The sequence below is a fragment of the Sebastes umbrosus genome, chromosome 7 (genome assembly GCF_015220745.1).
Source record: "Sebastes umbrosus isolate fSebUmb1 chromosome 7, fSebUmb1.pri, whole genome shotgun sequence".
NCBI lineage: Eukaryota > Metazoa > Chordata > Actinopteri > Perciformes > Sebastidae > Sebastes > Sebastes umbrosus.
The window spans coordinates 23,395,720-23,420,806 of NC_051275.1; the positions used below are offsets into that span (position 1 = coordinate 23,395,720).

The 25,087-nt window shown below is 42.0% G+C and overlaps 1 protein-coding gene across 13 annotated transcripts in view; it reads right to left on the bottom strand.

Annotated features, from left to right (window-relative positions):
* The window catches only part of mecom (MDS1 and EVI1 complex locus), a 152,852-nt gene that overhangs the window by 23,298 nt on the left and 104,467 nt on the right, over positions 1-25,087 (bottom strand). For 12 of the 13 annotated variants that reach the window (XM_037776069.1, XM_037776065.1, XM_037776062.1 and 9 more), the window contains exon 3: positions 7,059-7,193. In XM_037776069.1, the coding sequence (XP_037631997.1) occupies positions 7,059-7,193 (135 nt within the window). Of the gene's footprint in view, positions 1-7,058; positions 7,194-8,590; positions 9,359-25,087 lie in introns of those variants that run through there. The other variant, XM_037776070.1, reaches the window with a different exon arrangement.

Below are 25,087 nucleotides of genomic sequence, written 5' to 3' on the forward strand. Positions count from 1 at the left end.
GAGAGCAAGCTTAGTATGCAAGCTGTTAAAAAATGCATCTTGTTAATTAACTATTTCAGTGATGGATGAAACTTCCAAACAGTGAGATCAATTAAGACCTAACACCACTTCTTGGTGCTCATTTAATGAGCACAATTCCACCTAAATCCACTTATTTTTAAAGCTTCAGCATTCCTATATAAACAGTCAAGGTGCAGATTTCATTGCAGCTACAGAACATACAGACTGATTGTGAAACGGAGTGTATTCGGAGGGGGTCGGTCGTTTTTAAAGAATCAGCTGGGAGACCCTGGGACTGTGGTGCTTCCCATGGACACACAATAGCCTTTCTCTGTGAAACAATCAGACATGGCGTTATTTTTGGCATGCTTTGGAGGTTTAACATATCACCTTCCTCTGCCGCGTCGACGTGACAATGATGATGGGGGGATTTATTAGAAATGTGATAGGGAGGGGGGGGCTGCTTGGAAGGCACAGGTCACAGGTACACCGCTTTATGGACTGAATTCCTGGCGAGCACTGTTAGGACACTGGAGCCACATTGGCTCCGCAGAGAGTTGCGATAAATATCTCGGTCACAATAAAAATCATGATGTATTCTGTCGACTATGCTGTAATTGTTTGTGTCATTGTTCTGGCAAACTTCTGGCGAATTATATAATACTAAATATGACGCTACATACAGGAAGTTCTCAGACTGAGAGTCACTAAGGGAGCTCAAGCTAGTAAAAGAGCAGCGTCTGACCAAGGCAGAGCTCTCGCATGTCAATAACTGAGGAGTGATTGGTGCACAGTAACCGATGTAGCTTTGTGGTAGCATGAAAGTATGATTTAAGTTCAGGCATTAAAAAAAAAAATCGAAGCAGCCAAGAAAGTCAGTGGGAGGGTGGCAGGCACTACAAGTCTGACTCCCATTACAGGGCTAAACCAGAGTCATTACAGTTATCCAGACCAGACACATTACATATCAACCACCAAATTTAATGCAAAAAATATCCTTGTTTTCATTTTTGCACCATTTTATTGTTTAAACCTTTTCTTTCGCATCAATTTAACCGCTCCATAGGGAACAAGTTTGCCAACTTTTTTTGATGTCTGGTGCTGTGCCGCCATTGTTTCTAAGAAAGAATAAAGGGAACTGAACTGTGAGGGTCCCGACAGGAGCTTTAATCCCTGACATACCCTCCTACTCTAACCTCTGTCCACACCATAAACACACACATGCTTAAACACGGCTGAAGCTTCATGCATGCACACATACAGTCCTTCCTGTGCCCGTCACCTCTGCAAGGCCACGCAAATATTGTGATTTAGAGACAATCAAGCAGCAGTTCAAACAGACATGTGAGTCTGCAGGGATTCTGCTCAGAGAGACTGATACCGAGACGGAGGAGGGAGGCTCTTTGGAGAGCTACCAGGGCGTGGACTGAGGCCTCGGATCATAAAAATTAATGGACACTGTCAAAACCACTTTGTCCATAACATACAAGAGCACAAGTACATGGTAAAATGCAACTATGAGTCTATAATTTAAGCATGTTTTACAATAAAAGAGGAGATAATTAAGAAACACATAGTGAGGAAGATGGAAGACACAAGCCTGACCTCTGACCTCCCTCTTTTAGGGATCAATAAACATCTTTTTTCTCTTTACTCGCTGCATAAGATGGTTTGTTTCTGGGTTAAGTGCACACACAAGCAGGCACAGGAGGGCGATTACGAATATGAGGGGAATTCCCCAAACAGCTCCACCCCTTCCCTGCGGAGCCGCCACAGATAAACACACACAAACAACAACAACAACAACAAAGAAAGGCAGCGACTCACTCCAGCACAGAGGACGCAGTATTTGATTCTAGGGGCTCATCATGTCATGGACACATTAACAAACACACACTGACCGCCAGCAGTTTAACAGTGGCTTAAAACAACAGGTTATTCCGTAGATAAGATAGCCAGGGTGTCCGAGTTCACACTGAAAAAGCAAGCAGCCTCAACATCAAGGACATTTTTTATTCGTACTGAAAACAAAAACAACACAGGAGAAATTATTTCAGAAAAATTCAAACAATTTCTCCTCTCTGAATCCATAAATAACAACAAATGACTTTCTTCTGCTCTGCTGATCAATTATTTTCTATCTATATGTGTATCATTTCTCCATATGTGTGTTCATTTATTGAACTCACTACTTATCTTACACTCTCTCTGTCAAAGTTCACAACCACGGGAGGATCAAAGGCTATAATCGGACTCCTCAGTTACCTTGACACCATTAGTCATTAGCAGAGTAAACACAGGTCACATTTTCCCCGGTCACACCCTGTTGGCCGACTCCTCGCTCACACAGAGCTCATTCGACAGATATGCCATTCACTGACGCTATGCTGTCCGGCCACAACGAACTCTCAGTCTGCTCTTAGTGCAAAAAAACGTAAAATATCAACATGTAAAAGCGGTGGAAAAAGGAAGATGCCACACACCGACATCCAAACTTTGCACTGCGATGATTAAAAAAGGCTAAACATCAATAACACTCCCAATATTCTTCATTTATAGCCGAAAATAAATCATCAAATTTAAGAAGAATGCCCACAACATTGCAACAGTGCATGTCCACATGACGTGTTGCAACCTCCCTGTAGCTATCAGGGTCATGCAACATGTACGTCTGGTTTGGCAGTCACCATCACTTGGCCTCTAAACAAAACCATTTCGTGACTTAGATAGCAATAAAGCGTACGAGCACACAAAGAGCAGCTGGTTCCAGCAAATTGGATGAACATGTAAGGAAGCCAACATGGCTGTATTCATGTTAGATGGAGTCAGCTGTGGGAAAGTGACCTCATGAGAACGCAGAAATGACATTATCATGAATGTCAGGTGGGAACTCTGCATCTGCAAAATGACTTTTTAACGTGTTTTAGTCCTCTAATATCTCAATAAGTAGCATCTTGTGTAAATAAACCGTGTTGGATTTACAAGATTTTCCCAGGACAGTTTTTACATGTGCAATCTTGAATTTTTTTACAAGTCCAAACTCTTTTTTTTTTTTTTTTTTTAACTGAATAAGCCTTGAGCTGTTATCTCAGTGAGTTACAATCACTTCATGATTTCGCCTCCAGTGTGTTTACACAGCGAATGACAGTCAGTGTTTTGCTAATATGCCCCTCAGCCACTTCATCCCACTCAATACTGAGTGAGAATCAATAGAGCGAACGAGATTAACGCTCATATCCCTCTGCACTGTCTTATGAAAGGCTCTTCAGGGCCTCGTTGGATGATGCTAATTACACTTTTAATCCATTTTCCTTTCAATTGAATCAGTAGAGTGAGTAGCGCGGTGGAGGGGGGGTTTTCAGCACTAATTGCTCTAATTATCTTAACGACAAAACATGCTGATCGTGGAAGGATCTATGAGAGTGTGGCGTTCAGTTCAGTGCATCAGCAGACAAATGAGGATGTCAGGGGGAGTTTGTGGCAGGGACGGTTCAACGGCTAAAGTTGGACGCAAACAGCCCAAAGTTAAAAGATTTAACAATTACAGCTCAGCCAAGATTCTTTGTCATTCATTATTTTCTCTGAATACTTTTAAAAGGATTTTGCATAATTCTTCTCAGCTCATATAGTTTCCAGATTTCCTCATGGAGCTGTTTTTATTTGTAGAGGACTGAATTCAAACCTTTCAAAGCTGAGTTAATTACAGATTTCAGTGTGACTCACAAACTGCGACACCTGCCATCTTCTTCCTCTCCACTCTTTGCTGTTGCTTTCCACTCTGCAGCGTTAAATATATAAAGCAATAAAAACAGAAAAGGTCACAGAAATAAAGGCTGTCCTTGTTTAAATTTAGTTAAAATACGGAATGTGCAGCTAATTCCAGTGTGAGAGAAAACAAATATAATCTGTAAATTTGGTCCCATTAAATTCAAACAGCTGGACGTCCACAGTGACGCAATGGGCCTCATGCAGAAAGCAAAATAAGAAGAAATTCCCTCTTATTTTTGTACGTTTTTGTTCTTATTTTTTGCTCTTCTCTTAGGTAAGAGATAATTTTATGAGTGGCTGAAGGCCCTCTTAACAAGATAAGAAACAAACATCTTGTTTTCACTGTCCACACATTGTTTGTCAAACACAAGGAAACACAAGTTTTAAATTTGAGGAACATAAAAAAACGCATGAATATCATATAATCATAATTAGATTGTTATATGTTTTAGAGTAATTATAATGATTGGATTATTAAATTCCTGTAACGACAGTACTGACGCTCTGCAAATCACATGTTTACTTTGTTTAAATTTATTTAACAGTACCTTGATTTAACTACTACTGAAGTTCTTCTTTCAGCATTTTTGGTGGCATCTCTCCAATTCTCGGGCATGTGCCAGAATATTTGAACACCTGCCCTCATGTAGTCTTTAAGGGGCGTTACCTTCGCTAATAATAAACAATGGGCTGCACGCCTCCAATTTATGATCAAGAGGGATTCATCATTCAGCACACCTGGGTAAGAGCAGATTTTGGATGGTTAAGAACGCTTGGTGCATCTATAAGTGACTTCTCTTATTTTTTCCCTTAACAGAAAATATAAGAGAATAATAAGAGATAATGTTGCTGCACGAGGCCCAATGTTTAAATTTCCCTTAGGAACGAGAGAATCTTTGTTGTTAAATGTCAGATATGTGAGAAGATTGCAAGATTGTAAATCAGTTTCAGTTGTGGAGAATTGATTCTATATGCTAATATTACACATAAGAGCTGACTTTCTCTTTGTTAATATTTGCAGACTCTGTTTAAGCTCTCTGCAGATGCTTTCACAACAGAGATCCTTTATGCCATTGTAGCAGAGCTGACTGGATAAAAATGAATTGCGAGAGAGAAAAAGAGAGAGGGAAAGAAGAAGAGGGATCCCAAACAGTTCCTCCAGTAAGACAAAACAGGCCTTTTCCTCTCTCTCTCTCTCTCTCTCTCTCTCTCTCTCTCTCTCTCTCTCTCTTCTAACTCATTCATTCCTCTCTCACTCCCTCACCCTCCTGAGATTGCTCATAAAGTTTTATGATAAACAGAACTGGGTCAGAAATAAAGAGGACGGAGTTCCAGTTTTACTCTCACGCTGGCGGGGCTAAATTGGTGCTTGAAAAGAACCAGGAACCGAATAAAACCACCACCACACCTGGAGATGGCTGTCGTTTGTGTGACATTGTCTTGAAATAAATCATCTCCTGCTGATGGCACGGAGGAGAGAATAGTTGGAAGATTTAACAGAACAAGTAATATGTCAGCCCCGGGTAGCTCGGTCTGTGGAAATCTGGTGATGGTACACGTTGTGCGGTGTGTGTGTGTGTAATATGTGGTTTCGGGCTGGGTTTAGACTCAGCACTTCACTGTGGCCGTAAAAACCTGTTGGAATCAGGTACTGTGTGTTTTAACATTTCCAGCTCGCAATGAGGAGCGTGGGGAGTCATCTTAACCGCAATGAACAACTCACAGTCATGCAGAGCACACACACACACACACACACACACACACACACTGAAGTTCACATTCATACAAGTAGAAACACAGGCAGTTACAGGTGTGCACACACACACACACACACACACACACACACACACACACTCCAGAGACACAATGAAACACTTCACACGCTCACAACAAGTCAGTGCACATAGAAGCACACACACACACACACACACACACTATCAAAAACTGACAGCCGCTTTACAAGACCACCCCCTCCAGTCTATTCATTTCAAACATACAGACAGGCATTGTGAGGCGCTACAGTGTGTTTTCAAAAACACCAATGTTGGCCGGAAGGCTTAAAGACGCCACATTGTGCTGTGTTGTGACAGTGTGTAATACTTAACAATCGCCTCATCATAGCCATGTCCGTGACCTGTCGGAGCCTTACACAGCCACCCGAGCAGAACCACAGTGTTGACAGCAAGTCACACCTCGCAAGAGAGGGCAGCGTAAGGAAAGCGCTCTCTGCTTGTTTGTCTCTTTTTAAAAGAGAGTGGGGTAAGTACTTCTGGAAAAGCTTCTTCTGTTCACGAAAAAGAGCTCTCTCAGCCTCTTCCTTCTTTACTGAGAGGGCTGGAAGGGTGACAATGACATAGACATGTGGAGGAAGAGCAGAAGCTCTGGGTTTTTCCACTTTAAAAGATTTCCAAATGATTTCGGGGTCATAAATACGCTACTGTTATGTACTTTTTTACTGAAAATTCAATGGGTGACACTCATCTGGTGGACCACCAGTGAGAAGTGATGACAAGCACGCAGGCTAGATTATGTTTTTTATTCGGGTCAAGCTATGTTATGCTCCATACACATGTCAAATAAAGTTTAGCCTCTTGTCTTCCTACGTGTTTCTGTGCAGAAGAGGAGGCGTCTGGCCTTGGGGATTACTGAGGTGAACGGGCCCCCATGTGAGCAGCACGCACCTCCCTGCACAGCCAGGTGAGCAGCAAAAGGACTACGACATTCCTGGCATATCTAAGAGTTTATATCGCAAGCGTGACTGGGAAGTGTGTGGAACTATCATCTCGGCGGGCAGCCTCTGATCCTGCCCTGTGGTCCTCGCACGGCAGAAGCCAGAGCACAATTACAGAAAGAAAACACACACACAGATAGCAGAAGAGTCTCCGCGGCGCAGCGTGGGGGACAGCTGTGTGTGTGTGTGTGTGTGAGAGAGAAGTGAAGGCAGGGTGGGCCAGCCGCTCATGGGACTATCTGACTTGGATCACAATAACACCTTTTAACACTACAGCACGCAGACAGGACAACCGTCGGAAAATACAGGGAAGCCTTCTGGCATCAGAGCTGTGTTTTAATAAAAAAAAGAAGAAGCAGTTTCAAAGAGCTGAGTTGCACTTGATTCATCCAGCCAGACTGAGGCACATCACCATGTGGGAGTTTGAAATCAAGTCATCCACATGTTTTCTCTCTTTCTTTCTCTCTTTTTTTTTTTTTCTCTTTTCTTCAGATCATATTCATCTTGTATTTTGTGTTGAGGTTGTTCAGCCAGGCAGGCTGAGAGTGTCTCCACGTACCTGATCATCTATCTGGCACGCTGTCAGGTTATGCTGCTTGGCCGCAGGGGCAAACTGGATGTGCTTCAGCCAGCTCCCGATATCTGGCTTGCTGGCATCCACGCAGAATTTTACATGGCCTGACCCATCCAAGATCTGCAGAGAGAGAGAGAGAGAGAGAGAGAAAAGGAGAGAGAGAGATCAGACTTTGATCAGTATCAGTCCAGGTTACTGTGTCCAAACACTGACTAACCACATACCTCCCACAGAGAAATAAGACTCAGTGTTAGTAGTGCAAGACACACACACACACACACACGCACACACTCATACACACACATACACACACACACACAAATATACACACACACACAGTTCTATGTTAATTGTCAAAAAAATTCCTTTGTAATATAAAAATGCTTGTGTGCGTTTGTGTGTTCAGAATTATTATTTCAACAGTAATTTATGAGGAAATTCCTGTAACTTTTTTTTTTATTACCACAAAATCATAACAATAAATGTAATAAAACTAAATAAAATGTATTATATATCTGTGGCATTTATTTTTTTAGTTAAGCCTTGAGGGATCTGTCAAAGAATTATGTCATTTCCTTTGCAGTAATAAAAAAATTTCAATTATATTAATATGTTTTTTTAGCAACAATAAATCAATACAAGACTGTAAAACTCTCAAAATATATAAATCAATTAATTATAATAAGATTAGAAAAAAATAAAATAAAACAAGACTGCAAAAAAATATGTAATGCAACAAATTCTGACTGCTCATTATTTTCTTAATAAAAACGAATTTTACAATATGCTGCTAAATAATTTTGGATTTAAATTGACTTCAGCTGACGTTTGAATTCGTTTCTGAAAATGTAGTTTCAACGAATAAATTAGCAAAACAATATTGATTTTAACAGTTTGTTTTTTATAAATTGGAATTTAAAAAAATATTTATTGTACGATATAATAATAATAATAATAATAATAATAATAAACGAATAAAACTATTGTATTACTCTACTACACAACATCAACCCTCTTCAAGCATCTAAAGATCAAAATAACAATAAATACAATGAACTGGATTATTATGCAAATCATAACATCCCTGCACTTCTATCGTTTACAGAACATTTATACAGCATTTCTCTCAACGAATTATGAACCATATAATATTGTTTTAATGGGTTAATATTTATTACACAGCAGCTGTAAACTAAATATTACGCAGGAAATAATACGAAATTAGAAAGAAGCAGCGGATTGTTGGGATGCAAAACGGAATCAGGGTCACAACTGTGTCTTTGTATTAACCTGCCACTGAATAAATATTTAGCTTGCATAAAGCCCTTTGTCTGGATCTGGATCTACCCATTCATCATGCAAAAACACGCTCCAGTATTTTACTAATTTAACAGTCAAAACTATAAGTTTACAACGAAATGAAACAATGAACATTGGTTTGATTTTTTGCTCTCTTTGCAAATTGTCTAATAAAAGCATTTTTTGTTTTTGGTTTTAATTCTTGTTTTCTCTCTTACCGTTGGAACTCTTTACGCACCGGTGTGAGGCAGATAAAACCTCTGGGGAGAATAAACTGCGCTGCTATCGGAGGAAAAGTGATGAAAACTCCGCGTAAAAATATATAAAAAAAGCTGTGCTCGACCAAAAACTCGACTTGTTAAATAAAAAATAAAACTACAAATTGTCTTTGCCCAGGCGCGTTCTCCAGCTTTTCGTCATTGTGTTGTTGTTTTTCGGTCTAGCGGTGTCTCTTCAGGTCTCCAAGCCGCAGGACGAGTCGCCTCCTCTCCGGTGCGTAAAAGTAGATCCCCTCTCTCTCTTTCTCTATATTGTCTCACAAGACACCGCTGACTCTCTGGTGGATCTCCTCTCCTCTCTCTGTCCTACAGACACACCGCGGCTCGGACTCTAAACCACCTCCGGTTGCATCAACTTGCTTCCCAACTTTCTTTTCCTCTCTCCACTGAGCTGCGCTGCGCTTCGCTCGTCTCGTCTCGTCCGCTCCTCTCTTGTCACCCCTCCTGTCCTGACGCACCCAGGTGTCCTCTAGTAGCCATTCAACTTTTCATTTTTCTCTCTTCCTCTCCTCTCCCCGACCCCCCCCTCCTCCTCAGCCGAGCAGTCGGGATGTGTCGTCTATGTGATAGCGGATAGATTCAAAGAGAGGAGGTTTGGTTGGTTTAAAAGCATCGCACCCCCTATAATATACTTTGCGCGTCCTCGGACAGTATTTCTCTTTTACGCATTGTCTCCTAGAGAAGAATCCCGCGCGTCCATCCCTACAGAGAGTTTAAAACAGTCGACTCCTCTCCGCACTAAATGTTAAAGTGACAGGGGCCCGGGGTTGGAGAGGGTGAGAGGGGTCAAAGAGAGGTCAGGATGAACTCCTCACACACACTAAAACACACACACACACACACACACACACACACACACAGACACACACACACAGACACACACATACAAACACACACAGACACACACAGACACACACAGACACACACACACACACACACAAACACACACACATAGAGACACACACACAGAGACACAGAGATACAGAGACACACACACACACACACACACACACACACACACACCCACAGACACACACAAAGACACACACATACAAACACACACAGACACACACACACAAACACACACACATAGAGACACACACACACAGAGACACAGAGATACAGAGACACACACACACACAGAGACAGACACACAGACACACAGACACACAGACACACACACAAACACAGACACACACAGAGAGACACACACACACACACACACACAGACATGCAGACACACACAGACACGCACGCAGAGACACGCAGACACAGACACACACACACACACACACACAGACACACACACACACACACACACACACACACACACACACACACACACAGACACACACACATACACACACACACACACGCGCACACACACACACACACACACACACACACACACACACACAGCCAGCAGCAGCAGCAGCACACTTTAATGAACCAACATAAGCATCATCAAAGCGTGCATTATTATCCACGTGTTTCCAAACTTTTTCCACAACAAGCCGCGTTCCAGTTCATGGACCATTTTATGACATTATTAACCAGAACTGAAAAGAGTTTTTCTATCATTTGTCTTTTTTTTTATCTCCAGGTTATGATTTAGTTTTGAGTCGCAGTTATGTTCGAGTATAAGAACAATAAGAAAAGTGAGAACTACAATAAAAAACCCTCATTCTCTTACGGGAGTAATAACAGCTATACAGACTTAAGTGTTCCTCTTGGGGACCTCCAGGAAACTCCATAAGGGCCATTGGAAGTCCATGCGCCACAATTTGGGAAACACTGACCTAATCACCTGCTTTTCTCTGACTTGAACAATAAAATGCTGTATAGGTTGTGATTAGGTTGGTATGTACTTGTGCGTTTTCCTCCCCAAAACCTGTCCATTCACCATTACGCACGCAAACACAATAAGAAAAGTATGAATGTTGTTTTAAAATATTCATAAAACAAGTGTTTATCAAAAAAAAAAATAGATGATTAGAGAGAGAACGAGCTAAACTTAGTAGTTTGAATCACTCTTGAAATTACAAATAAATTATTCTAGAGTATTAACTGTGCTCTGGCCTCTGTGCACCTGCTTTACAACAGAACATGTTAAATTAAGTTTTATTGTAGGTTGTGATTAGGTTGGTATACTTGTACATTCTCCATTCACCATTACACACGCAATCACAATAAGAAAAGTATGAATGCTGTATTAAAATAATCATAAAATAAGTGTTTATCAAAAAAAAACAGATGATTAGACATCGCAAGACATCAACTTTTTAAATCAATCTTGATAATAAAAACATATATATATATATATATATATATATTACACAATATTTGTATTCTTGAGTATAAACTGTGCTCTGGTCTCTGTGCACCTGCTTTACAACAATCTCAAAAGCAGACAGAACATTAGTTTTATTTCTTTAGATGTAAAGGTTTTTAAGCTGAAAAACCGACACTGTGTAATAAACAGACAAGGGTACAGAATAATAAAGAAACGTCCTCGTTGTCAGTGAGCGCAGTTTATTAGGCAGCTCATAAAGCTGAGAGAGGACAGGGCTTTTGGCTGACGAGAGCAGATGATGATGGATAACGCCTCGCACTGTGACATTGACCTTCCATCCCCAGATAATGCCTATTGTTTTACGAAATCGCGGAGCAAATGTGCAGGAAGGACAGGAAAAATCATGTGTAAATAAGGCAGGACCCCGCCAACCGATTCCCATCGTCTCTCTGCTCCTTGAGAACCGAGGAGAGACCCAGGTCCGCCCAGCTCATTGATTTCCTGCCTCTCCTCGACTTGTCCATTGTTGGAAGCCTTTTTAATTTAGCCATAAATTGGGAAAAGCTCAAGTCGAATGAGCTGTTCTATTTTCTTCCTGTCAGGATGAGGGATTTGTTTTATGATGCATTGTGTATTAAATACAAGTAATCTGGGAAAGTGATTGCTTCACGGCCTCTCTACCGGGGTCTGATCGAGGATCCTGATAGAGAGAAAGAGCTCGTTTTCTGAAAAGGAGGAAATGTGTGAGAAAAAAAGGAGGATAAACATGCAGGGGGTTTGTGGTATCACCACACCGTGAAGGGGTAAAGTGGGGTAACAGTGACAGGATGCTATAGAAGCTTGGCAACAAGAAGAAGAGTTGCACTTCTCCACCCTGTCAGGAGATGGCGTGCTCAACTGAAGTGTACTTTTTTAAAAAACATTTTCTGAATGGTTTTCACATGACAATAAGAAACATAATTATGGCTTTGAATTATCGTTGTTGTCATCAGTCCATCTTGTTGCTAAATAATAATTAATGTGCTAAAGACGTGTAAATCCAGAGGACAGATAATAGGTACAGGTAATTTTTTAATGGGTTATGTATGAATAATTGTGATGTGTTTTGTTTTTTTGGCTGATGGGTGTTACTTGTCTGTCTGTCTATGGTAACAGTATGTGTATTGTATGTGTACTTTTTCTCAAACTGAGCTGCCTATAGATGCAAAATTAATTTCAGTGCAAACTGACAATAAAGTTGTATCGTATGGTGTATCGTATCGTGGTATAATTATGGCTTTGAATTATCATTGTTGTGCTTTTTTACTAAAACTTAATGTTGAATATTTTCATCATCAAATATTGCAAAAAAAAAATCAAAACAAAACTGTGAAATATAATTTGGTGATTTATAACACTTATTTTATCTCCATATATGCAGCTCACAACAAGAGTATGCTCTGACTTGCTAAGAGCATCTCTTCTGATCCCTTACATGTTTTAAATGGGGAATATCAACTTCTGCCCTCCAAGAGGCGATTCAGAGTCCCTACATTTAACCTGCATCAGGCTAAAGAACGCTTTTGTCCATCAGTCCATCTTGTTGCTAAATAATAATTAATGTGCTGTTAAAGACATGTAAATCCAGAGGACAGATGGTAATTTTGTAATGGCTTATGTATTAATAATTGTGATGTGTTTTGTTGTTTTTTTTGTCTGATGGGTGTTACTTGTCTGTCTGTCTATGGTAACAGTATGTCTATTGTATGTGTACTTTTTCTCAAACTGAGCTGCCTATGGATGCAAAATGAATTTCAGTGCAAACTGACGATAAAGTTGTATCATATCGTGTATCATATCGTCGTATAATTATGGCTTTGAATTATCGTTGTTGTGCGTTTTTACTAAAACTTAATGTTGAACATTTTCATCATCAAATATTGCAAAAAAGCTGTATATTGACTTTGGCCCTGTGAGAAAGGGAAAAGTTAAGAGAGAACGGGTGGGTCGGTGTGGTATGTTATGTTTGTTAAAGTAAATCCTGTATTGAATATATTGCTTGTATTAAAAAAAAAACCCAATAAAGACATTGTTAAAAAAATATCTATATATATATTGCAAAAAAATCAAAACAAAACTGTGAAATATAATTTGGTGACTTTAACACTTATTTTGTCTCCAGATATGCAGCATAATTTTGGAAGTTTTATTGGACATTTTTGGTGTGAGTAAATTGACTCCCACAGCCAAAAAAAAAAAAAAATCAATCCAACTTTCTTTTTATTTCTGAGCCTTGAATTTCACTATTCCAGTTTGTAACAGTCTCCTCTATCACTCTGGCTTTGTGACTTATTCTAACATGTGGGGTCATTTCTTTCTCGTCCGTGTGAATTGCAGCACAAAACATCTACATTAAGGGCGTCACATTGCTCGATGGCACATGAAAGATTCAGCTGTATGGGCTTGAATATATAATCACCTGAACGAGCGGCCATAAAGCTCTTGAATCTACACTGAAAAAAGAGCGATGGGGGGTGAATTTAAAACGCTTGTTCATTTGTTAATAAACCGAGAGAAATGATTTGCAAAAGGCCTCTTAATTTATATTTATTTCACCAATTCCGCCATAAGCGCCTGTTCGTTCTGATGTGCCCAGAGATGAAATAGATCCGTTTTATCTGAATTACGCATTGCCTTTTTGTCATAATGGTTTTTGATATAGCTACTAAATAGCGGTGTGGAAAAGCTGTTTATCAACAAAATTACAAACCAAACACATGTGAGAAGCTTCGGGGTATGTTAGTTCCGACTTGTATCATCTGTATCATGCCACACAGCATTTCATACTCATTTAAAGAGACTCTTAAAAAACACGCGCGTATAATGTTGAGCGCTGCTGAGGCTTTAAAGTGCTGTGAAATTCTTGAAAGTGAGGTTAAATTGCTTTAAATGGGGCTCGTGCTTATTTGGCTTGCGGCTTTTTCTTGTTTGTTTTAGGGAGAAAAAAAGCAAATTCATACATGAAATGTGGAGATTTTTTTATGATCAAATAGCTTTATATTTTACTTGATCTGCAGCTCCATGGTGCTATAACACTATCCTTTGAGTAACTTTTGCAGGCGTATTTTGCAATTTTTTTTTTTTTTTTTTTTTAAAGGAAAAGTGATTTCTGCTCCATGTAGAGCCATGTGAAGTCAGATGGGACATGCTGGAGAGAAGAGGGGGGATTCCCGTGTGGGTTTGCAAACTGACTCCTCCAGCAGCAGCCAGGCAGCCAGAGAAGCTGCTGCTGCTGCAGAGCTGCAGAGCTGCAGAGACCAGCCAGCCAGCCGAGGGGCCACATGGAAACACTGGGTAGAAACACTGGGTAGGCCTGTGTGGTGCATTCCAGCACATCCTCCAGGAGAGCAGGAAAGAAAGAAAAAAAAAAGGAGAGGAGAGAAAGAAAATATCGCAGCCAAATCCACATGAAATAGTTCTACCATTCACATCGAGATCTCCCATTGACACCGGCAAAAAAGCTGCATTAAGCCTCCATCAGGACTCTGTGTATACACACAGCCCCCCTGCGCATTTTATTTTGCTTTAAATGTGATTCAATCAAGTGGTAAAAACTCATTTAGAGCTTCCACTGGAAAAACAAACCTATAGAATCTACTCAATATATGTGAGGTAACAATTTGCACTCAGTTTGGTTGGGTAGATTTCACCCTATGTTTTGAGTAAAGAGCACCTTAATTTAACAGCTATGACACACTAGAAGAAATTAGGTAAAGTCTACGCAACATTTCTCAGTAAATTACACAACTAATTACTTATAAAAAGTGAGTAATATTAACCCTTTATTGTTAGTGACGCAATAGAAGAAATTGGGTAAAGTCTATATATATATATATATTAAAAGGATAGACCTGGTGTCCATATACATGCAGCCCAATTACCATTAAAACAGAGCAGAGGAAATGAAAGGGGAAAATGTAAATACGAAAATTTCCTTTGGGTCTGGAAGTAGGCCCCGTTGTGAGCGGCGTGTTAATCTCCACCTCAGTAATTTGGTTCTGCGGGAGAAGACAGAAGCCCTGCTGCTGTGCCCTGCACTTCATAAATCACTGCTTTATGTGGACAAGGTCAGCAGTCCCCCTCCTCCACCTCCACCTCCACCACCTCCCACCCTTCCACTGGCCCCTCCGCCATGTTTACCCGGCCGCCCGGGGGCTCTCAGGACCAGACCAGCTCACTTCTAATTACTTTGGATTATTTTCATTTGCTGGGGGTTAGCCGGGCATTCCGGCACAGAGAGAGAGAGAGAGAGAGAGAAAGAGAAAGAGAGAGGGATGATTTCTTGACAAATTCTGTGGCCTGTGAGGGACAGGGCGGGCGTGTTTGCTGAATTAGCACCCGGTCATTTGGTTTTGGCACCATCTGATCCTCTCTTGACTCTCTGACAGGTCGGCCAGAGCACTGTGCATGTCTATATTAAAAGTTGCATTCCCCAAAGATTTCATTTCTATGTACATGAGCTTCAATTTTTCAGAAGTGTGTGGATAGTTCAGTTTTTCTTTCCAGGAATGTCACCACAGACACCTATAGTTCATAATACTGCAAATATATAAATATTGCAATACCTTCATCAGTGGGCCAAATAGGCTCAATCACCATTGTGTTACCTCTTTTGGTGATAGACTTAAACCTGCAGTAGGCAGAATATTTTTGGCATCATTGGGCAAAAGTTCCATAAAAACCTTTCAGTATATTGTAATTCAAGTGTTCTGAGAGAAACCTCGACTTCTGCACCTCCTCATGGTTCTGTTTTCAGGCTTTAAAAAATCTAGCCCATGAAGGGAGACTTTGGCCAATCACGGATAATTTTAGAGAGAGAGCGTTCCTATTGAGCGTTTCCTATTGGCTGTGCTCCGGCTGCTGGGCGGTGCTTGGTGTTTCTTCAACAGATCTCAACGTGGCTGTCGGATCAAAAATTTTCTAATTTTACAGCTAAACAGTACACTACAAGATGTTTCTGAAAACATTTGAGGCGAGAAATAGACATTACTGTAACAGAATATTGTCTAGTATTGTATATCATATCTACCGATTATGCACTTCTGTCAGGATATAGTGACCGCTTTATAAAAATAACTTTTGAATCATATTTGCTCCATTTCTACCCACTGCATGCTTTAACAGACATTCATTTAAATGACAATCTTCAAGGCCGCCACTTTAAAAGATCCTCCATTTTCAAAATAACAGTTTTCTTTTAGAGTAGGGCGTTCTTAATCCCATTTGTATCCATGAAGGCAGACATGTTTGTTTCATTAGTTTAGATTGAAGTGTCAGGGCATCACAAGACACAATGCTTGATTGAGAGGCTTTATGAGGCGACATAAATGATCTCATCTTATTTACCAGTTCAGAGAAGGACCTGTGAGAGAGGCTTCTTGTGCTTTTTCATCATTAAAATACATTTCTTAACCTAAGCTGCAGACTAATAAGGAGACACTTAGATTATCTACATTACATTAAAACATTAAAGGGGACTGATTATGCTTCTTCCCTTTCCTTTAGTGTGTTATATAGTTTTTTGTGCACGTAAAAGGTCTGCAAAGTTACAAAGCCGAAAGTCCTCACCAAAGGGAGTTACACTCCCCCACAGAAACACTGCTCCTGAACTGATACGAACGCCTCACTTGAAGTCCTGCCTTTTCTTCCATAACGTGGTGATGTCACCAAGTAACACATTTGCATAACGGCTATATTGGCACGCCCTCAAACAAAGCTAGTTAGAGCGAAGCTGAAGCGGAGTCCAAAGAGTTTGGTTCGGTTGACCAATCACAACAGAGGTCCGTCTGACCAATCAGAGCAGACTGGGCTCAAACAGAGCGTTTCAGACAGAGGGTGAAAAGAGGTGCTGCAGCACAGCCGGTATGAGAAAAGTAAAGCGTTTTTTGAACATTAAAGCATGTAAACATGTTCTAGTAGAAACCAAAAATACAAGTAGCCTGTGCACTGGAAAAAAAGCACAATAGGTCCTCTTTAAAATAACAGAATCCCCTCCAAATATTACACAGAATCTGAATCTGGGATGTAGTCTGTGTTGCAGAAGCAGTGCTTTATTAAAATATGGATTTGAAAGGCCAATAAATGCACTAATATCTTCTCCATGTATATTTAATTCGAATAAATATGACATTTAATGGTTCCTTAGTGTGAATGAGATATATTGGGCCTTGTGCTAAAATCAACACTGACAGCAAGGATGGCACAACATGACAACAAGATCACTGGATCATCAGTGCAACCTACTATCAAAAATGATCTGAGCATCAGGCGGAGGGAGAGTGGATATTATGCAACATTCAAAAGTTAATTTAAAGATAATTGGTTTTTAAGCAACCTGGAATGTGGCTGCAGCAAGTCGGGGGGCTTTGAGAGGGCGGAGGGTGTGTGTGTGTGGGGGGGGGGTTGGGGCGGCACTGATGTACAGAAAGTAGTACAGGCAGTGGTAATCACAGACACTTCCTCCGCACAGCCTCAGCATACAGGGCCACACTGTATGTGGGCTTCGGGGTGCGATAAAGCTGCACAGGAGTCAAAGGTCACGTTTTTCAAGCATAAATTTAGCGGGCACACAGCTCCTATACGCACGGGACGGACTGGAAACTTAAACAACCCACTCCACCCCACTCCAGCCCAGCCGGAGAGGGGGGGGGGAAGTAATTAGAGCATGTTGCCGGTCGCCGCAGGGTGAACAAATCGGCTCTAAAACGCTCATAGATATCATCTTTAAAAGAGCTTTTTATGTACAAGAGGTAAAGCGGTATATATGGAACTGAGCGCGGCACTTCAGATGTTAAAGTGTCACACATTCATTACATTTATTGAGCTCTCTTCTCACGTTTAAAGCGAGGGCTCCGCTGCAACACGACGACAATCTGCTTTTCATATACCGTGTCCAATTGGAAGGCTAATATTTTAATGCTGGCGGATATCAGACAGACGTAACACTTGTTCAGTGTGACGGGAGTCTGTCATGCTGTCATGACAGTTAAATGTCATACAGCCAGAATAGAAATAACTGAATCTTGTCGAGCAGGCTAAGGATGAACATATATCAGAGTTGTATAGAAGCTGATTGGAAGAATATAACTCAGTAATAGTGTTATATTTGAAGCTTGAACGAGGCACAACGTAAAACCAGTTCATATTTCCTCTTTCTTTCTTTATGGCACAGATACACAGACCCTTTTGTGTGTTTACTTTTATGGAGTGTTTCCCTTTTTTTTTTTTTTGCAAAGCAAAGAAAAAGGCTCACGTTGTTGTACCGAGGAGAAAAACACAAGAGGAACATGACAAGTGGGACTAATGGCTATTTCTTATCCAAAATTTACAAGTGGTCAAAACTGCAATGTGAGAAAGTGAGAAAATGTACTTGAGTAAGTGCAAAGCGTAAGCAGATTGTCGTGCACACACACGGAAACCCCCACCACACACACACACACACACACACACACACACACACACACACACACACTGGTATTTGTTACCCAGCTCAGGTCAGCTCAGTGTATGTGGGCATGATTAAAGTCAGAATTAACTCAGAAAACAACAAATCAGTTGCAACAACCCCTAAAATGAAGGAAAGCCGAGCAGCTCACACATAACACAGGGACACGGAGTGGCTCCCATTAAAGGCTTCACTGGCTTTCAGTAGCATCAAAGAGGCCCCTGAGTTAGGCTGGGATTATATTTAACCCAGGAGCTTGTTGAGCTGCTGAGTACAGGGCACATGCTGATGCTGCTGCCAGTACACCATGCTTCTGGCATTTAGACCAACGCTCTCATTAAAATGTGGCTTGGGCACTATTTCCTGCAGGAACACACACATGGAGTGATGCACGGACACAGACGAAAACACATAAACAACCAAACAACAAAACGGACATATTACCATGGTGACTTTATGATGAATTCATAATGTGTGTTGTGTTTTTGTTTACCTCTACTTACAACAAAACTTTTACTACTCTTTAGGAGCTGTGTAATATTTCAAACTCTTAACAATATTTATTTATGCCTCTGCAGTTAATCATACTTCACTAGAGCTAGCCGATATATGGAATATCTAGTCTCATATCACGATATCGATATATTGCCCATGCCTACGTAGGATTGAAAACATTATTATTCCAATATTTCCAATATTGATACCGTATATACTAAATCACAATATTGCAAATGCATTAAAAAAAAAACGACATCTAAAATAATCACACTGATGTTCACAGCAATTAACATGAGACCAAAATCCTCATATGCGAAAAACTAGAACTTTGATACCTATTTTTAGTTTTCAACAAAGACTGTATATAAGAAATGGACGTAGTCATCACCCATTGGTTTGCGGGCTGCCGTCTTGAAGCCTTGAGTTCGGCATTTTGGCCATCGCCACCCTGCTTTATGGTCTATTTGACTCTAAATGGGACCATAATTTACTAAATGAACATCATGCTGTATTGAAGAAGACTTGAAACTAGCGATTCAGACCATAAACTCATGTTTACAATGCTTACCTAGGTAATAAATCAAGTGAGAAATAGGCTCATTTTCTCATAGACTTCTATACAATCAGACTTCTTTTTGCAACTAGAGGAGTCGCCCCCTGCTGGCTACTAGAAAGAATGCAAGTTTAAGGCACTTCTGCATTGGCTTCACTTTTCATGCCCATTGGTTTTTAATAAGACCTTGTACATTATAATTCATCTGGCTAACAGAAAATTTCAACACGATTTCATCCCCTCAAAGTCAATAAATGACAAAATTGGTGCATACCGGCTTGTAGATACAAGAACAGATGCAAAAAGCACCCCAACAAAAGTTCTCCGTGTTTGTGTGTATGTCTGTATATCCTGAGATGAAGCAATCTCACTTGGCACATTTCAGCAGTCAGACTTGATATGAACCATCAGACGTGTGCGTCAATACTCCCAAGGTTTATTCAATTCCAAACCAATCATTCTGGTGTCATACACTTTTGGGTTAATATTCTAACTGTGAGGCCCAGGGCTAGGTGAAGATAAATCAGCTTTTATGATGGGTTGTTATGGTTTTTACGGCGCTGGGGTTGTGAGGGACTGATTTGGGGATCAATCACCTGCAGGTGTCTGCAGGGGTGCTGCGAGGATCGATTGAGGATCTAGAGCCGCGGTGATGGAATAGAGGTGCGTGTGTGTGTGTGTGTGTATTGAGATTGGGTGCAGTTGTAGAAGAAGTGTGTGCAGAGAGACAAAGTGATGAAGGTGTGAGTGCTTCAGAGACAGAGAGGAGATATATCTGGGGCTGCAGCGGTGATGAAGGGCCGCTGGACTATGACCAGACCATCTTATCGGACTCTCCCCCTCCTCCTCCTCCCTCTCTCTCTCAATCCACTTCTTTATCTAGATGGCACTTTGGAAAATCTCATTGTCACACAACATTTAACAAAGACAAAAGTCTGAGGCGGGCAGCTGGAGATGAGTGGCCTGACAGAGCACAGCTAGTGTGCAGAGTATCCCTCACACAACCGGCTCTCACTCACGTTCTTGCGTGTTTTCCACTGGGAGAGGCCGGCAAATGTGGGTGCAAAAGTGCCGCCAAGACACACAAACAAGCGTGTGCATCTATGCGCGCAGATGGCACGAGCGCGCCATCAACACGCAGACACATTGGTCGCGCTGAAGTTTGTCAAGTTTCTCAAGGCTCTCCCCCCTCCGTGGATACGGTGTTTATACACACATTCAACGTCTCTCCCCATCTTTGACCGTCAGACGGCTGCTTCCTCCGGGCTGTCAGCGGAGCCCCGGCTGGAAACAAAAGAGGCGGAGAGCGAGGCCTACAGTTTCTGAATCGGAGGAAGTTGGTGCTGATTACGCTGCGCCCCTGAAGAAGCATTCCGATCCTGTTAACCCGCACGCTGGCTGCCAACTCCAAACCATGCAGCAAAGCACTGGGAGAGTAAACCTCACCCAGCCCCACCCTGACTGCCCTCTCCCTGTCCAGGACAAGCATCGGCCCTCTCTTCCTTTCCTCCACTATGTTTTCTTCCTTTGTCTAGTCTCCTCTTTCCTCTCTTCTTTATTTATCCCCTTTGTTCTTCTCTAGATCCTCTATTTACCTTCTTCCTCCCGTTTTTCCCCAATCTCTCATCCACCTCCTGTTTCATTTTTGCTCCATCTTGGGCCTGTCCCCTCTTCTCCTCTCCTCCATCATCCCCTCCGCACATTCCACCTTCTTCACACCCTTACCTCTCTATCCCTGATGAATGCCTTCACTCCACTTGTTTATATGATAGAGGGGGTTATTCATAATCAAGCCTAAGAGAGTATGTACACACTGTGGACATCCTGATAGAAGGCAACGTATTAAATTTCTGTTTGTTTGACAAGGAGCGCTGTCTCTCTCCTGCTCCTTGACGGGAAGACCCCCATCCATCCAAGCAGAGGGCGCGACCCCAGCAGCACTCCCCTCCTCTCTTCTCTCTCTCTCTCTCAAGTGCTAACACATATTAAGTAAATGAAGAGTCTCTTCAGGCCGGGCGGGAGACAAACGAGCTTCTTAAACATCGGAGGAGTGGCGGTTTGATCTGGTGTCGGCAGGTGTTTACGACGTAACTGCGGCAGAGTTGTGTTTGTGATGTTACCCATCTAAGTGTGTTTATACTGTGGCGGAGATGACCCCGGTCTCTTAGCCAGGTGCTGAAGCTCTACGTCTTCTGTTTGAGAGTATGCTTATGGTGTCGGGAGTGTGTGTTCATTCCCCTGCAAGCCTGTATGTGTGTGGCGGTGGCTTGTAGGCCAAATGCTGTCCAAGCAGGCAGACAGCGAGTGTGTCCACATCGAGCCAGAAACAGGTTAGAGTGTCTGCTCTCATTCTCCTCCAAGCTTTCTGTTTCATTCTCTCTTTCTGTCTTTCTCTCTGTGATTATTGTCATTGTTGCTGGTGAAAAAAAAACACTACTAGTGGGAAGTGTAAAAAAAAGAGGGGGACGGAGGGGAGGGGAAGCACGACGAGCCGGGGTGGGCTGGCGGCGGTGGCGGTAGCGGTGGTGGTGGGGGGCGTCTATAAGGCCCCCAGGGTGGGTATAGGGTTTTGGTGAGGGCTCGGGGGTTGGTGTTGAGGTGTGCTCGGCGAGAGGGCCCTGGTGTAATCTCAGTGCTGAATAGACGGAGCTCTTAATAGAATCCCGTCGTCCGGCTGCCACCGAGAGAAACAAGAGCTGTAATGGATGGGCTCAGCTCTGGCTCCCACTTTCCCCCCCGTGACCCCTGCGTTGGTCAGAAGTAAGAGCTAAAGAAGCATTGTAGCCCCGGGCCTGATTGAATGGGGAGGGAGGGAGGCGGCGGCGGTGGTGGCGGTGGCAGCGGTGGCGGGGGGGTAGGCAGCCGCACTGATAGACCAATTTCCCACTACTGCGAGCAGCAGGGCTTGATTGATGAGGGCTGGTGCTGGTGAGAGGAGGCCCATCACATGCGATCACATAAATACTTATTCAGCTCGAATTGGGCCTGACAAGCCTTACGACAGCTTTGTGCTGTCACAGATATCATTGGAAGGAAAACGCTCCATTAATCATGCGTAATTAACTTTTCCAAACGGAGGTTCTGCTTGGAACCAGCACTCAGTACCCAGATAAAAAAAAAAAAAAAAGCCAGCATCTTAACTGGGATTGGTGAGGGCCTTATTAAAAGCTGGAGCCAGTTTCCCCTGAGCCGCTCCGTTTGTACAGGAAACGGCTTCATTAGTATCGGTTTAGGGCTCTAATGGGCTCAATACAAAGCCTCCTCTCTCTAACCCAGCCGTGTTCAGTGGCCTTACAGTGCAATATCCTGTGAGCGCGCACGGCCATAATGTTCTCTGTTTGAAGTCGGAGCAGAACCCATCTGAACGCCTGCCACTAGTTAACTACCTTGACCCTCCCATAAAGTAGTGTGGAGGAGTGAGCGCTGGAGAGCCCAACAAGCTATACGTGGTTTTCATTCTCTCGCTCTCTCTCTGGCCAAAGGTAGCCTCCCCATGGGAGTAAACTGGACCAGAGCCCTTTTGTTTTAAAGCAGCAGACCAAATGATCTGCCTCGCATTAGGAATAACACAAACACTGATGCATGCACAGACCCACTACCATATCTCATCTGATCAGCATTCCTCCTCTCTGATGCTGCCCACCTGCATGGCTGCTGCTGGTGGGACAATGTAAGCAGTTGGCATGGGAGAAGACAGAAAACAATGGGGGCTAAACAGCTGTGCACCTCGAAGCGGAACTGAATTCCAGGCTCTTTCAGGAAAATCAAATATTATCTTTAGAGAATAGATTACAACAGTGTTAAAAACTATGTTCCTTGACTCAGAAAACAACACATAGCTGAGAAACAGGCAAGCGAGTTATGCCATTACAACAAGTCACCAAGTACAGGACTCTATATCCTCTTGTGCATTGATTTCAACAATAATTCAGCCTGTTGAATTCAGGTGAAAAGACAGCTCTAAAAGACTTACTTTTCTTCAAAATGTACAGTCCCAGCGGTGCAGTACTCAAGATGCAGGTATGCTCTATTATCCCCCACAGCCACAGACCCAATTTTTCCTCAGATGTCTGCTTGGTTCTTGTGGGCATCACATATTTCTCTGACTTGCTTCAAACTTAAGTTCAGACTTACTCATGACATGCTTCTGTGTACACTGCTGCATGAGATGATATCGTATTTCTGAAGTTTCCTTTTTGCCATACATGGTTAGCAGTCAACGTGGTAGATCACACACTCCCAGGTTCAGTCATCCCTCTTCTAACAGTTGGTCATCTACGGTCATTTCCTCTAAACATCATCCTCACTGCAGCAGGGACTTGACTCATTTCCTGCCTGCTAATTAGCTCTGTCTGGCCCCTCTGAGGAAAAAGAAGACAACGCACTGAAACATCATCTTCCACATATAGACACCGTGTCTGAACGGATCCATCTACAAGTACCAACAAACACGCAGCATCTTTGAATTACTGCATAAAAATAGCATTTTCTGCCGTGTCAGCTGAGGTGGGCGAGATCAAATCTTCGTGGCAAAGTGACAGCCATGTTTTATTCGAGCAGTTATTGTACTGCAAGCCTGGCTTGGCACCACGCAGTTGTGTAAAAATAGCGAGAAAAACACAGTGAGGAGCTTAGTGAAAACAGCCTGTCTGGTCACTGGCACAAGCAGCGCACAGCTGATTGAAATCTTTGTCAGGCACATGGCGAGGAAAGCAGCTGCCGTTACTGGCCGCCCTGCACGGTCAACCCCTCCACAGGACAATTAAAGCTCAAGTCCTTAGGTTGCCACTTGAGAGTGTCTGAACCGACGAGTGAAACAACCAGCGATTGATTGATTTATCATTATGTACTTTATGCTGATGAGTGATTTGTTTTTGCAGCTGACTTCCTCTTTGGGCTTATCAAATGCCATTTTTGTGATGCTTGACCGCATGATTAGTTTTTCTATAACATGTTGCATTTGTTGTATGTTTTTAATCCCTGTTGGCACAACTCAATTAAAATATGAACTATGATTGGTTCAGCTGAGGAGAATAGATGTGTGTGGGACAGATTTGAATGAATTAAATGAATTTAATTTAGTCAAATTGAATCATGCTGAGCAGAAGTCCCATTTTAGCACAGTGTTTCCTCTTTGAGACGCCCCCTCTAGTTCAGAGTCCCATCAAAGTCTTATACCTTTTCTTCTACAGTAACTATGGGAAGAAATTGCTATGTATTTTAGGGCTGTATCTTAATCTTAATTAATAATTTTCCTGATTAATCGATCAGTTGTTTGGTCTATAAAATGCCATCCTCAAATGTCTTGTTTTGTCCACAACTCAAAGATATTCACTTTACTGTCATAGAGGAGTAAAGAAACCACAAAATATGCACATTTAAGAAGCTGGAATTTAGACTTTTATTCCCTTAAAAAATTACTCAAACCAATTAATCGATTGTCAAAATAGTTGACGATTAATTTAACAGCTGACAACTAATCGATTGATCGTTGCAGCTCTAAAGTATTTTGTCTTAACCAGCATCTGGTTTCCCAGATCAACCAGTCTGATTTAGTTCTTTACACCCCAAACTCACATCTCAATGAGCAGCCTGGGCCAGTAGAGTCAA